The sequence below is a fragment of the Eriocheir sinensis genome, chromosome 13, assembly GCF_024679095.1.
Source record: "Eriocheir sinensis breed Jianghai 21 chromosome 13, ASM2467909v1, whole genome shotgun sequence".
NCBI lineage: Eukaryota > Metazoa > Arthropoda > Malacostraca > Decapoda > Varunidae > Eriocheir > Eriocheir sinensis.
In genome coordinates this window covers 10,622,329-10,637,459 of record NC_066521.1, presented here as the reverse complement: position 1 = coordinate 10,637,459, position 15,131 = coordinate 10,622,329, and the positions used below count along the sequence as shown (strand labels likewise).

The window sequence follows — 15,131 nt, the reverse complement described above, 5'->3', positions numbered from 1 at the left end:
TTCTGCCATTCCTTCCACTTCCTACACTTTCTCATATCCTTCCAGCTCCTACACTCCCATATCCTTCCAGCTCTGAACCGATACTATCTTAAATTTCACTCTTGTTCCCACACACTCTTAGATTCTGCCATTCCTTCCAGCTCCTACACTTTCCCATATCCTTTCATCTCCTACGCTCCAATATCCTCCCTCTGAACCGTTACTATCTTAAATTTCACTCTTGTTCCCACACTCTTAGATTCTGCCATTCCTTCCACTTTCTACACTTTCTCATGTCCTTCCAGTTCCTACACTCCCATATCCTTCCAGCTCCTACACTCCCATATCCTTCCAGCTCCTACACTCCCATATCCTTCCAGCTCCTACACTCCCATATCCTTCCAGCTCCTACACTCCCATATCCTTCCAGCTCCTACACTCCCATATCCTTCCAGCTCCTACACTCCCATATCCTTCCAGCTCCTACACTCCCATATCCTTCCAGCTCCTACACTCCCATATCCTTCCAGCTCCTACACGCCCATATCCTTCCAGCTCCTACACTCCCATATCCTTCCAGCTCCTACACTCCCATATCCTTCCAGCTCCTACACTCCCATATCCTTCCAGCTCCTACACTCCCATATCCTTCCAGCTCCTACACTCCCATATCCTTCCAGCTCCTACACAACCAAATAATTCCAGCTCCTACACTCCCCTATCCTTCCAGCTCCTACACTCCCATATCCTTCCAGCTCCTACACTCCCATATCCTTCCAGCTCCTACACTCCCATATCCTTCAGCTCCTACACTCCTATATCCTTCCAGCTCCTACACTCCCATATCCTTCCAGCTCCTACACTCCCATATCCTTCCAGCTCCTACACTCCCATATCCTCCCAGCTCCTACACTCCTATATCCTTCCAGCTCCTACAAACCAATATCCTACCAGCTCCAACACTCCCATATCCTTCCAGCTCCCACACCCCATATCCTTCCAGCTCCTACACTCCCATATCCTTCCAGCTCCCACACCCCATATCCTTCCAGCTCCTACACCCCACATCCTTCCAGCTCCAACACTCCCATATCCTTCCAGCTCCTACACCCCATATCCTTCCAGCTCCTACACTCCCACATCCTTCCCGCTCCTCCACTCCCATATCCTTCCAGCTCCTACACTCCCATATCCTTCCAGCTCCTACACTCCCATATCCTTCCAGCTCCTACACTCCCATATCCTTCCAGCTCCAACACTCCCATATCCTTCCAGCTCCTACACTCCCATATCCTTCCAGCTCCCACACTCCCATATCCTTCCAGCTCCCACACTCCCATATCCTTCCAGCTCCCACACTCCCATATCCTTCCAGCTCCTACACTCCCATATCCTTCCAGCTCCTACACTCCCATATCCTTCCAGCTCCTACACTCCCATATCCTTCCAGCTCAGACCCTCACATATCCTTCCAGCTCCGACACTCCCATATCCTTCCAGCTCCGACACTCCCATATCCTTCCAGCTCCTACACTCCCATATCCTTCCAGCTCCTACACTCCCATATCCTTCCAGTTCCTACACTCCCATATCCTTCCAGTTCCTACACTCCCATCCTTCCAGCCCCTACACTCCCATATCCTTCCAGCTCCTACACCCCATATCCTTCCAGCTCCTACACCCCACATCCTTCCAGCTCCTACACTCCCATATCCTTCCAGCTCCTACACCCCATATCCTTCCAGCTCCTACACCCCACATCCTTCCAGCTCCTACACCCCACATCCTTCCAGCCCTACACTCCCATATCCTTCCAGCTCCTACACTCCCATATCCTTCCAGCTCCTACACTCCCACATCCTTCCAGCTCCTACACTCCCATATCCTTCCAGCTCCTACACTCCCATATCCTTCCAGCTCCTACACTCCCATATCCTTCCAGCTCCTACACTCCCATATCCTTCCAGCTCCTACACTCCCATATCCTTCCAGCTCCTACACTCCCATATCCTTCCAGCTCCTACACTCCCATATCCTCCCTCTAAACCATTTCTATACCACATTTCACTTATATTCCTCTACTTATATTATCTTCCTCCTATTTCCTACACTCCCATATCCTTCCTCTATAAAGTCTAAACTGTTTCTTCGTCTACTCATATTATCTGCCATATCTTTCCACCTCCCATGCCCATCTCCTCCCTCTGAACCGCTTCCATCTTTCTTTCTCTATTCATTATCTCCCATATCCTCCCATCTCCTCAACGTTGCCAAATTATCGTACACATCGCATTGCATTTTCGTAGTTTCTGACCGATAACTATAACAAAAACAAACAAACAAACATCAATAAATAGGAGTTTTAACGCTAACTTCAATTTTCTATCGTTATTTGTGTAGGTACGAGAGTTTGAGGCTTAAAAGTGATAAATACAATGTGGTGAATACGATAATCTGGCAACGCTGCATCCCCTCAACCCTCACATCCTTTCGATTCATATACTCTCCAATATTTTTCCATCTCCTACACTCCCATATCCTTCCTCTAAACCGTTCCATCCTATAGTCCACTCCATCCCCTGCTCATAATATCCGCCATTCCAGCACCCTTCCCGTGCCCTCCAGCGCCCTGCCCATGCCCTTCCTGCCCCCTGGCCACGCCGCGCACCCTACAATCAGCCCACACGTGTCCTGATCACCTTCCCGGCTCACCCTTCCGGCGCCAACAGGTAGACAGTGGGCCGGACCGGATGGCTGGCTAATTACCTTATCTTTATCCGCCATACCTGTGTCCACCTGTGCTCGTGTGCGACGCTGAGAGAGAGAGAGAGAGAGAGAGAGAGAGAGAGAGAGAGAGAGAGAGAGAGAGAGAGAGAGAGAGAGAGAGAGAGAGAGAGAGAATATGAAAGGAAAAGGGAAAAAAAGTAAGGAAAATAATGAAGTAGACAAGAGAGAGAGAGAGAGAGAGAGAGAGAGAGAGAGAGAGAGAGAGAGAGAGAGAGAGAGAGAGAGAGAGAGAGAATAAACCTTTACACTCTAACGACAAAATAAAAGAAAAGAAAACAAAAGCTAACAGAAAATTAAAGGGAAGAAAAGATAAAGACTACAGGTGTGTGTGTGTGTGTGTGTGTGTGTGTGTGTGTGTGTGTGTATGGACAGGTGAGTGACTCCCGTGCAAGGTAAGGGAAGTTGTCCAGACGGAAAGCTCATTCACACGTGCACGACGCAAGAGTTGGATGAGAAAAAATAAACAAAATAAAAAATAAAAAGAATGGGGGTAAAAATATTGCCCATTCGTCACTGCCGAGAAGACGTCACTTTTTTTGTCTCGAATTAGATTTTTCTTTTAGTCGAATTTCATTGCAGTGAGTAAGCGCAGTCTACTACTACTTCTACTGTTACTACTACTACTATTACTACTACTACGACTACTACTACTACTACGACTACTACTGCTGCTATTACTACTATTACTACTACTACTACTACAACTATTACTACTACTACGACTACTACTACTACAATTACGACTACTACTACTGCTGCTACTACTACTACTAATAATAATAATAATAATATTACCACCTTATCTTAAGCACTGCGTCAAAATAATGTTGAGAGAGAGAGAGAGAGAGAGAGAGAGAGAGAGAGAGAGAGAGAGAGAGAGAGAGAGAGAGAGAGAATTAGCCCTGCCGTGTCCGCTGATAAGAAAACTGTCGCCGTGACATCCGTTCACCTGCGAAACCGAACACATCCTGAGAGAGAGAGAGAGAGAGAGAGAGAGAGAGAGAGAGAGAGAGAGAGAGAGAGAGAGAGAGAAAGGGGGAGAAGGATAAGAACAGACAGACAGCAATAAATGCGTCAATATTAAAATAATGGTGTAAATTGTAGTAACAGTAATAGTAGCAAGCTGTAGTAGTAGTAGTAGTAGTAGTAGTCATAATAATAAAAAATAATATCAATAACAACCAACAATAACAATAAAACTATAAAATAATAAACTAACACATCACCAAAAGGATGTGGTGGTTTGTGATGGTGGGGATGAGAAGCCTGGGAGGGGAAGCGAGGGAAGAGGAAGAGGGTGAGGATGGGAATGGGTGTGGTGTGTGGCGGAGGCAGAGATAATGAACCTGGGGATGGGGAAGGGGATGTGGTAATGCGGGGAGGGGGGGAGGAAGGAAGAAAGGAAGGAAAGGATGCAGGTGTGACGGTTCTGAACAGGTGATGAGGGGAAATAAACGTAGGTAAGGTAGTTTTAATGAGTCGTGGAAGTAGTAGTGGTAATAGTAGTGGTAGTGGTAGCAGTAGTAGTAGTAGTAGTAATAGTAGAAGTAGTAGTAGTAGTAGTAGTAGTAGTAGTAGTAGTAGTAGGAGGAGGAGGAGCACAAAGCAAGAACAAACAACAGCAGACCTGATGGTCCTTGCGAGGCTGTTTGTGACGAGCTACACTATCTAATCAAAAGTGGAAGATGAAGGACAGCAAAGGCGAAGGCTCCCCCCCCCCCACCCCCATCCCTCCAGCCAAAGCTGGCAGGAAAGGAAAAAGAAAAACTGCATGGAAATTATGTAGCAAAGAAGAAAGAACTACCATTACTGCTACCACTAAAAGGGGATAAAAACGGACAAGGACACCAGCATTCAAAAGAACTTAACGTTATTACGACAATGAGTAATATCTTAGCTGCTGGTTGGATTCAAAATACTTGTATAATGTATTCTTGAAGGCCGTAACTGTTGTACTATCAACAACATCACAGGGTAGAGAATTCCAAACATTTAGGACTCGATTGAATAAGAACTGTTCGGCTTCATGCGATGAGAATCTTTGACCACTTATCTTGAAATTGTGATTTCTTCTCGTACTATTTGATCGATCAATTGTAAAGTAATCTGCATTAATATCACTGAATCCTCTAAACATTTTAAACACTTCTATTAGATCGCCTCGCTTTCTTCGTTTTGATAGGCTGAAAAAATTTACTTCTTTAAGCCTTTGTTCATAAGATAAATTTCTCAACCTTGGAATCATTTTTATTATTCTCCGTTGAACCCGTTCTAACTTTTCTACGTCTTTTCTGTAATAGGAAGACCAAAACTGTACACAGTACTCTAGACGGGGTCGAACCGCGAATTATAGTTTTAATTTTACTTTTTTCCCCATTTATTTTTAATGACCCGTCCGATGAACCCAACCAATTTGTTTGCGGTTTTAACTACCTCTGAACAATGCTGACTGGGCTTTAAATCGCTTGATATAGTGAGAAGAAGGAGGAGGAGGAGGAAGAGGAGTGAGGGCGTAGTGGTTGGTGGTAGTGACAGAATTTCCTACCACACCATCACCACTACTATCACCACCACCACCGCCACGGAAGGGATGTGGTCACCTGCCTTGCAAGGGAAGTGGACACCAGGATGAGGGAGGGAAGGAGGGAAGAGGAAAGGAGAGGCATGGAGGTAATTTGAGAGAGAGAGAGAGAGAGAGAGAGAGAGAGAGAGAGAGAGAGAGAGAGAGAGAGAGAGAGAGAGAGAGAGAGAGAGAGGCAGACAGACAGACAGCCAAATTAAACACACACACACACACAGGAGGAGAGAGAGAGAGAGAGAGAGAGAGAGAGAGAGAGAGAGAGAGAGAGAGAGAGAGAGAGAGAGAGAGAGAGACTACAAACTCTTTCAACCACTCAATAGAAAAAAATATATAAAGAATGCTCCCTGAAATAAAAAACTCCATCACTATCCAAAGACACTGAATAACAGAATTAAGAACAGGAAACTGGAGAGAGGAGGAAAAGAAGAAACATAAAGAAACACGATATAACAAGAGATTGCTCCTTTTCTTCCCTCCCTCTCCCATCCCGCCAACCCCTATCAACCTGTCTCCCTTTTTCTCTCCCTCTCCTACCGCTCTCTCTTCTCCCCCCGAGCAGTGCAACATACCATCTTCACGCCCCACAGCTGTTCGTCTCGCCGCCCCTAGACACTCGCCCGTTTCCTCCCTCCCGTCCTGCAAAAACTTGGAATCTAGCGGAGGTTGTCTTCCTTACCTCACGTCCTCCGCGAGCTGCCTCCCTCTTCCTCTTGTTTCCACGTTGCTGCACTCCTTTCTCTGCCGCTCCACACGTCGCCACAGCGTTTCTTTGCCACCACACTCATGCTCTGGGGTGACTGGTTCCTCCTGGTTCTGTACACACCGCCACAGCGTCACAAGTGTAAGGAAAGCGGTAAATAGTGTGGTTTGTGGAAGGTCGCGCGGCGTGTTACCCTCCATGTGGTCGGTTGCTTGCCTCAGCTGATGCAGTTTTGCCAACCTTCTGAGACCAAATCTTCTATAAAACTATTGAATTATTATAAATCTTGCAGCCAGAGGAGCTTTTTTTTCGTGTAGTAGTGGGTCTTGATTGTCCATTAGTTTAAATCTTCACTATTCCTGAAATTGTTGCGTTATCAGTTCTAATGATAGGCTATAATATTCAATTTGGCATGACTGATGTGAGGAAAGATATCGCACTACAATAGGATTTATTTCCATGAGTTTAGTTATTACAGGGTTAAGTTGATCATATTAATTTTCATGTACAGAACATTTGAGGTGTTGCTAAGTAGCCTAGAAGCTTGTACTGGTCACAGATTATATTGATAGATAACATCGTACGTCAGCCACGCCCCGTCAACCTAACCAAGAGGATTGACAGGCCATTGTTACCAGACGCCGCCACCTCCACACGAGACAAACTAATGGCTTAACAATACAAGGGTAAGTGATAGGCGCACACATAAGATAATGTTTATTTCAAAATGACAAAGTATATTCAAAATATGTACATTCGTATTTACACTCACTTGACTACACTGTGGCCCTGCACACGGGCTGAACTCTCAAATAAAAATAAGGCATCTGACACGATAATATAAAAAAGCACGAGAATACCCATAACGCAGTCACCCGCACACCAAACAAGTAGGGATTTGTGAGTATTCTTGACATCCATACACACACATATTTTTGAGGACACAGAAAAGGTTTGATTACTTACCAAACATTAATTTACACGCCATGAAACGTTACACAAGATAATTAGGAGTACAAAACAAGACATTCAGTTACACGCTTTGGTAGACGAGTCATTCAGGAAAAAAAATCTGTTGCAAGTTCGACTCGTGAAACTTCAACAAAAGCACAATTACATCCAAGACTCGCCACCGCCACCCTAAGAAGTACTGAGGCAGGAGGCACCTTAGTGAGTAAAGGAAGCACACGACTAGCATAAGGTCACGTTCGGCAGACTCCACCGACACACGCACACACGCCACACCTCTTCTGCCCTCGCTGAATAGTTACGCCATCACTTGCACTTATACACATCAGGGCACACGTCTTTCACTCCAACCATTCACTTTAGCACACACACACTTCCTCACACAGGTCGTTCAGGAACAAACAAGGTGGGTGAGGCCCTAAAAGGCATCTACGGACGTGCGCGAGTTCGAGGCGAGTTGCGTGACGGAGGAGTGGGAGTGTTGGGACAGCTGGGAGTCATGAGAGTCCCGCGACTCAAGCCCCTGCCTGCTGGAGGAGGGGCTGCGCACCACCCAGGGCCCGCGGCGGGTCAGGAACAGCCGCCGCCAGCAGCCAGGCCCAGCTACGTGCCAGACCTTCCTGGTGCACGTGAACCCAAGGAAGAGCAGTACGCCCTGCAGGGTGTTGAAGAGGACGAAGATGTACCAGATGACCTCCAGTTGCAGGTAGCCCGCCACGATGCCGCTGATCCACGACACGCCCATCAGGAGGGCGAGGCGCATGTACAGCTTGAACTGGTGGTGGTGTGGTGAGCAGGTGGTCATCTTGGCTGTGGACTGCGTGGTCTCGGCGATGATGCGTGCCGATAGGATGAACAGCACGATGTTGATCACCATGATGGCCATGAGCGGGGCCGCGAAGAACACGAGCAGGGCCTTGCGGTGGCCGAACCAGCACCACCGCTCGCCCAGGTACGGGTAGTACTCGGCTGCCATGCCCACGGGGCGCACCAGGTCAAGGGTCACCAGTGCCGCGAGGGCCATTGCGGGCACCAGCCAGCCGTAGAGGGAGTAAGTGATGAACTTGACCCACTGCTTCCCCGAGCTGACCCGTAGCTCCGAGGTGGCCAGCCGCAGAGTGCGCCAAATGTCCATCGCCATCACGTTCATCCAGCAGAAGGACGACAGGAAGAAGTAGTACATGGCGGCGGCCAGCACGAAGCACTCCCGCTTGCCCGGCTCCCCGAACACGCTCAGGATGAAGGTGGCGTAGGCGGCGAGGAGCACAAGGCACAGGGACGCCAAGTTCTTGCCGGACAAATTTCTGAGGTCAGGCACAATGACGAAGGCGATGAGGTGCATTATGAGGCAGACGCAGGAGAGGCCGAGGCCAGCCAGCGTCACCCAACCCATGAGGCGTGAAAACTTGCCCACCTCCGGCTGGATGATGCACACCAGGATGCCGCCCTCGATCCTCTCGTACTCGTTGGGCAGGTATGTGCGTCCGTACTTCTCCACCACCACCGTGCCGTTGTCCGTCATGGTGTACTCGTCGGTCGGCAGCAGGAACCTCTCGCACGACAGGGACTGAGACTTGCTTGTGTTGTGAGGGCGGGCGGCCACCTCCGGGCCCCCGGGCAAGGCGATGGGGGGCATAGAGGTCGGGGTTTCCTCCTCAGGAAGGGGCGTGGTGGAGTTGTTTACGTCCAGACCTTCCTCGCTGTAGTCGGAGCGCTCCTCCTCGTCAGCGGTGGTGGATGGCGGAGTGGTGGTTGTGGTGGATGAGGTGGTGGGCTCACCGACGTAAACACAGCGGCCAAACCTGTACTGGTGATCGGCCTTCCCACACACCACATTCCTGCACTTCTTGAAAAACGGGTCGAACACCTCGCCGTTCTCACAGGCCGCGCCCACAGCATTCCCGCCTCCGTCTGCGTAGTCGAAGAGCAACGCGAAGGCGCTGGGGTTGAAGTCGTCGCTAAAATAAAACCGAGTGAACACCCCGTGCTGGCACAGCAGGTCATCAAGGTCCACGTGACTGCACAGGGCACAGTGGGGGTTTCTGAAGGCCTGGTCAAACTTATACACGACGGCCGTGTAGGAGTGGCACATGTCCTCCACCTCCGTGTTGTTCCAGTCGGCGGCACATGTCATGACCTTGTGCTTGCACGGCCTCACTAGGTGCCCCACCGTCTCGGGCATCATGGGGTCCAGGAAGCAGGTGTGGAAGATAGGGAAGCCCCCGTCCTCTATGTGCAGACCCCAATTGTTGTCCTTGTAGACAAGCCTCGAAGTGACGTACTCCTGCGTCAGGTTCTTGAAGCGGGACTGGTAGCTGGCGAGCGTCGGGCACTCGAGACGGGGGCTCCAGAGCTGCAGGGACGTGGAGTCGTTGTTACAGACGGCACAGTAGTAGTTGGAGTAGGTGACGGCAGTGGCATAACTAGTGGCTGGGAAGGTGGAGAGGGGGTCCTGCCGCGGCGTCTTGGAGTCCGGGGAGTGGCTGGTGCACAGGTCAGCCACGGCCTGGTCCTCCCAGCCAGCCATGCACGTCCCCTTCATGTACAGATCCCCGAAGTGCCTCAGATGCACGCACTGGTAGTGATCCACGGCCGTCACCTGCTGCTCCGCCACGTACGCACTCGCGTCCACGCAGCAGTCGCCGTAGTCGGCACAAAGGTCGTCACAGAAACAGTTCCTCGCCTTCCAGTCCGTGGAGTCCCCCAGACGAGGTCCTTTGCCGAAGTTACAAGTGTCCTTTGGGGTGCACGTCGAGTTCAACAACTGTATGTCGGCGTATTGTAATCCCGACGAGAGCCCCGCCAGACACAGGGCCGTCAGCAGCGTCAGGTAGCGCGCCATCACTGCGGGAGTCTCTTCTGTCAGTTAACAAAGGCAAACTCCTCTCATCATCCACCACCGATCACATGTGGCTGAGACACACTCTGAGTCCTGGCGCACACGTCCTCACTCGACGCCTTCCAAAGCTCCACTGAGCCCACCCCCTTCCGCTACCTGAGTTGCCTTTCCTTTCCCGGGCTCGCCTCCTTCCCCCACGAGGGTGGCCCCCGCCCACCCGCGCAAGGAGACACGAGTTGCTTCAGGTGAAGTTTCCACTCGTTATTTGCCACGAACTTCAGGTTACGGGTCCACACAAACTTGATCTGCCCGTACAAGACTCCTCTCCGGTAGAACACCCTCACTAGGTGTGGAGGAGCCAAGAAGGAGCAGCACACTGTGAGCGTCACGTGGAGGCTGTCGGAAGTAGTGAGTGGCCCGTCACGGCGGCTGCTGGAGAAGCCCCTGGCCGCCTACTGGATCTGTGGGGGAAAACACAAATTAGTGACTCGTGACAGGAATAGGAAAATTCATTAATATATTTCTCATTTCATTAAGAAAGGCTACATTAATGTATATATTACTTGGGCTGAGAATCAAAGACTACTTCTAAAACATATGGAATGTGTATTAAAAGTATCGTGTATGTTATTACTTTTGTTTGCATCCAATGAATATGCGTAGATCCGAGTACACACACACACACACACACACACACACACACTGCCTGAAGACCCGACTCGTCCTTTGTCTACCCTCATCCGGTGACCTTCAGGACGAGCGGTGCCGAAGACACCGACACCCACGCCATGACACTCTCACGCCGACGCCTCAGACACCAGCGGGATAATTCGCTGTGGCTCATATTTACTACCTGAGAAGAGTTCGACTCTTGAAGCTGTAAACGCTACAAAGAAAACCTAAAACTAAGTCAGCGATAACAAGTAAGACATCCTAATCTCTCCGTATTACCGAAAAAAAGAACTGACAAACTACTCCGGTTGTGTTTACTATAGAGAATACAGAGCCATTAGAATTGTGATTAAACGAAGCAATATAAGACGTCCCGAAGAGTTAAGACCCAATACCACTCACACCTACTCGAAAAACTGGAACTGGAGCACCTACATTTGATAATAACGAAACACTAGACTCGTGGCACTACAAGGGAGCGAAATCACTAGACTGGCACTGTGTAAACAAACAAATTACTAGCCCGCCACCGAGTAAACAAACAGACCCAAACACGAATTGGCGAGACTGCAGAACCTGTCTTGGCCAACTAGGAAATACTAGACTGCAAAGAAGCGAAAATACAATAATCTGATTCTGTATTAAAGCAAAACTGACAAACAAAATAAGTGTTTGAATCTTAACAACTTTCCCGTGTCCATCTTCTCGCTCAACCACCGGAAACACAGAATTGCGGAAACTTCAGGATCTGTCTTGCTTTGGCTATCCGTGAACAACCAGCACTGCAAATAAGCGAAAACACTAGACTTTGATGATGTATATGAGCCGAAATACATGATAAAAAAGAACATGTGACTCGCGGAAGGAAGAGAGAAGATAGTGGAAGGTGAATCATGGCGAGAGAACGAGGTAGTAATGACGCAATACTGTAAAAAATCAAAGGTATCTAACAGAGAGTGTGTTTTAGCGAATCCCAAAAGAAAATACTCACAGAAGAAAAAGGAGACAATGGAAGGTGAAGCAAGGCGTAAGAATGAGGTAATAACGCAAGACAAGATGAAGGAAGGAAAGGAAATACTGTAAAAAATCAAAGGTATGTAAGAGAGTATGTTTTAGCGAATCCCAAAAGAAAATAAACTCACAGAAGGAAAATAAGACAATGGAAGGTGAAGCAAGGCGTAAGAATGAGGTAATAACGCAAGACAAGATGAAGGAAGGAAAGGAAATACTGTAAAAAAGCAAAGGTATTTAACAGAGTATGTTTTAGCGAATCCCAAAAGAAAATAAACTCACAGAAGGAAAAGAAGACAATGGAAGGTGAATCAGGCGTAAGAATGAGGTAATAACGCAAGATGAAGGAAGGAAAGGAAATATTAAAGAGACACAACAGAAGAAACAAAATATATGAAAGGGTTAATGACAGTAAACGTTCACGCCTTGTCCAGCTTCCCGGTTTAATCTTCACGTAATAACAAAGGCGAGGAAGAATTGGCGATCAGCACAGATTTAGCGGCGAAGACTGAAGGTTTGCGAGGCTGCTGATTGAGTTATAAAGAAAGAAAAAACAGATCCCCGCTGGGCCGGAAATCACAACACGGGAGGGAGGGAAAATGTATGTAGTTAGAGAAAACCGCTGATACTGAAGATGATGGAAAGAGTAAGGCTGCGATAAAGATAGTGAAGAGAGGAATTCGATTAAAAGAAAGGAAGGATGAGAAAATAAAGATGAATGAGAGAAGAATGTAAGGAGTAAAACAATAATAAGCAGAATGAAGTAAAAGAAGGTGAAAGGAGGAGGAGGAAGAAAAGGAGGAATAAGAGAAACTAAACAGAGAGAGAGAGAGAGAGAGAGAGAGAGAGAGAGAGAGAGAGAGAGAGAGAGAGAGAGAGAGAGAGAGCAGGTAAGAAAAGGCAGAGGTGACCTTGGGGGGAGGTGAAAGTCAGAAAGGGTTGGGCAGTGCATGTGTGTTCTCCCTTTGAATTAACTGTGTACATCTCTCTCTCAACAGGTAATCAAAGCACTTCCAGGTGTTCTTAAATCCACATTATCACTAAAAAAAAAAACACATCCAGGAATCTTACAAAACGAGTCTAAAAATTGAGAGAGAGAGAGAGAGAGAGAGAGAGAGAGAGAGAGAGAGAGAGAGAGAGAGAGAGAGAGAGAGAGAGAGAGAGAGAGAGAGAGAGAGAGAGAGAGAGAGAGAGAGAGAGAGAGAGAGAGAGCATAAAAAAATACCCCCCGACATAACCGATGATTCTCCTAGGCGTTTGAATGGGCTGGGGGAAGACAACGCTAACCCACACACGCTCACAAGGTCGGGGTTCCAATACCTCCTCACGTCATTAGCGACCTTACTGCCCTTCCGCGTCCTGCCTGCCACGCCTCACCTGCCCTGCCTCGCTCACCTTGCCAATTAGTGTTTTTTTTTTACTTGTCTTGGAGGTAAATTTTAAACTCTTGCTCCGTTAGAGGATGCAGTGTGTGGGGAAGGAGGGGGGGCGGAAGGGGAAAGGGAGGGGGATGGAAATGAAGGGGAAGGGGGTGAAGGAAAGAGAATGAAAGGGTATGAAAGGTAAGGGAATGAAGGGGGAAAAGGAGGGGACAAATAAAAGAATGAAGGGAATGAAAGGGGAAAAGGGGAATACAAGAGTGAAGGGAAGGGAATGAAAGATAAGGAGAAGGGATTGAAGGGGAAAGGAAGGGAATTGCAAGGGGAGGAGAGGAATGAAGGGAACGAGGAAGTCATTGAAAGGGGAGAAGGAGGGGAATGTATTGAAGGGGAAGGGAATGGCAATGAAGAGGGAGAAGGAAAGGAAATGAAGAAGAAGGGAGTGAAGTGGAAGGGAAAGGCAAGGATGAAGGGAATGAAAGGTAAGGAGAAGGGAGGGAAGGGATTTGCATGGGTGAGGGGGCAAAGGTGTGAAGGGCCATGTGAGAAGGGTGACAAACATATATGAGGGGAGAGAGATGAAAGACCAAGAGGAAGAAGGAAGTGGATTGCAAGGGTGAAGGGGTGAAGGGGTGAAGGTGTGAAGGGGCAGGTGAGAAGGGTGACACACAGATATGAGGGGAGAGGGATGAAAGGGCAAGGACAATGTACAGCGTGAGAAGGAAAAGGTGGAAAATATTGAGGATGGATGAATGGAATCGGGCATTAGAGAAAGGGTTATGAAAGGCTTGGGAAAGGGAAATGGGCAGGAACAGGAGGAGGAGGAGGAGGAAACATGGAAACATGGAAATGCAGGCAACAGAAAGCCTATTGGCTCATTACGAGGTCGCCCGCTTGGGTGATTTAATCTGCTCGACCGCCACTTGGGGCTTGGTGAGCAGATGAAAGCACCTCGATATTGAGGAGCAGATGGAAGCCCCTCGTTATTCAGTTTACTCCTGATGCAGCGAAATGACGGTCGATTCTATATTTGAAGGAGTTGATGGTATTCGCATTTACTACTTCTGAGGGAAGATTGTTCCAGTGGCGGATGACTCGGTTTGAAAAGAAACTCCTTCCAATGTCTGTGTTACATCGACTCGACTGAATGGGTAAACCGTTATTTCTAGTTCTTGAGTTGGTTTGCAGTTCAAAGAATTTGGAGTAATCGACGTTATTGAACTTTTTTAGATACTTGAAGACTTGAATCATATCCCCTCGTAGGCGTCTTTTCTCCAAAGTAAAGAGATTGAGTCGCTTGAGTCGTTCATCGTACGGTTGAGCCCTGAAGGTTGGAATCATCTTTGTGGCGCGTCGTTGAATCCTTTCCAGTAAAGCAATGTCCTTTCTGTAATTGGGAGACCAGAACTGCACTGCATACTCGAGGTGCGGTCTTACCATGGAATTATACAAGGATAGCATCACGTCTGGTGTTTTACACTCGAAGTTCCTCGCTATGAACCCGAGCATAATGTTGGCCTTGTTGTATGCTTTTTTACAGTGATTCGCGTGTTTCAGGTCACTGCTGATAGTGACTCCAAGATCCTTTTCCTCCTGCATCGCTTGCAGAGGTCTCCCATTCATGATGTATGTGTGGTTACTATTTTGGGACCCAATGTGCATGACTTTGCATTTGTCAACATTAAAAGACATTTGCCATTTTTCCGACCATTCGATAATGTGATTGAGGTCTTTCTGAATGATTTCGCAGTCGGTCTTTGTGAGGGAGGAGGAGGAGGAGGAGGAGGAGGAGGAAGCAAAAGAAGAAGCATAAGAAGAAGAAAAATAAGAAGAAAAAGAAGAAGAAGAAGAAGAAGAAGAAGAAGAAGAAGAAGAAGAAGAAGAAGAAGAAAAAGAAGAAAAATCAAGAAAAATGAGAAGAAAAATAAGAAGACCAAAACGGAGTAAAAACCGAATAAGATCAGAATGAAACAAAAAAAAACCGACGAGAGAGAGAGAGAGAGAGAGAGAGAGAGAGAGAGAGAGAGAGAGAGAGAGAGAGAGAGAGAGAGAGAGAGAGAGAGAGAGAGAGAGAGAGAGAGAGAGAGAGAGAGAGAGAGAGAGAGAAAACTAGGTCATTGGAGCCATCAACATGCCTCCCCAACAGCCTTCCCGACTCTGGGTGTGTGTTGGGTTCAGGAAAGGCGTCTCTTATTATGCAAATCGGCCATTTTT

General features: G+C 47.9%; 1 protein-coding gene across 1 annotated transcript in view; it reads right to left on the bottom strand.

Annotated features, from left to right (window-relative positions):
- Positions 1 to 6,751: 6,751 nt before the first annotated feature.
- LOC126997962 (uncharacterized) overlaps positions 6,752 to 15,131 on the bottom strand; it is a 40,340-nt gene continuing 31,960 nt past the window's right edge. Inside the window, exon 2 of the mRNA XM_050859229.1 lies at positions 6,752 to 10,316. Within this exon, the coding sequence (XP_050715186.1) occupies positions 7,435 to 9,858 (2,424 nt within the window). The 5' untranslated portion in view covers positions 9,859 to 10,316 and the 3' untranslated portion in view covers positions 6,752 to 7,434. The remainder of the gene's footprint in view (positions 10,317 to 15,131) is intronic.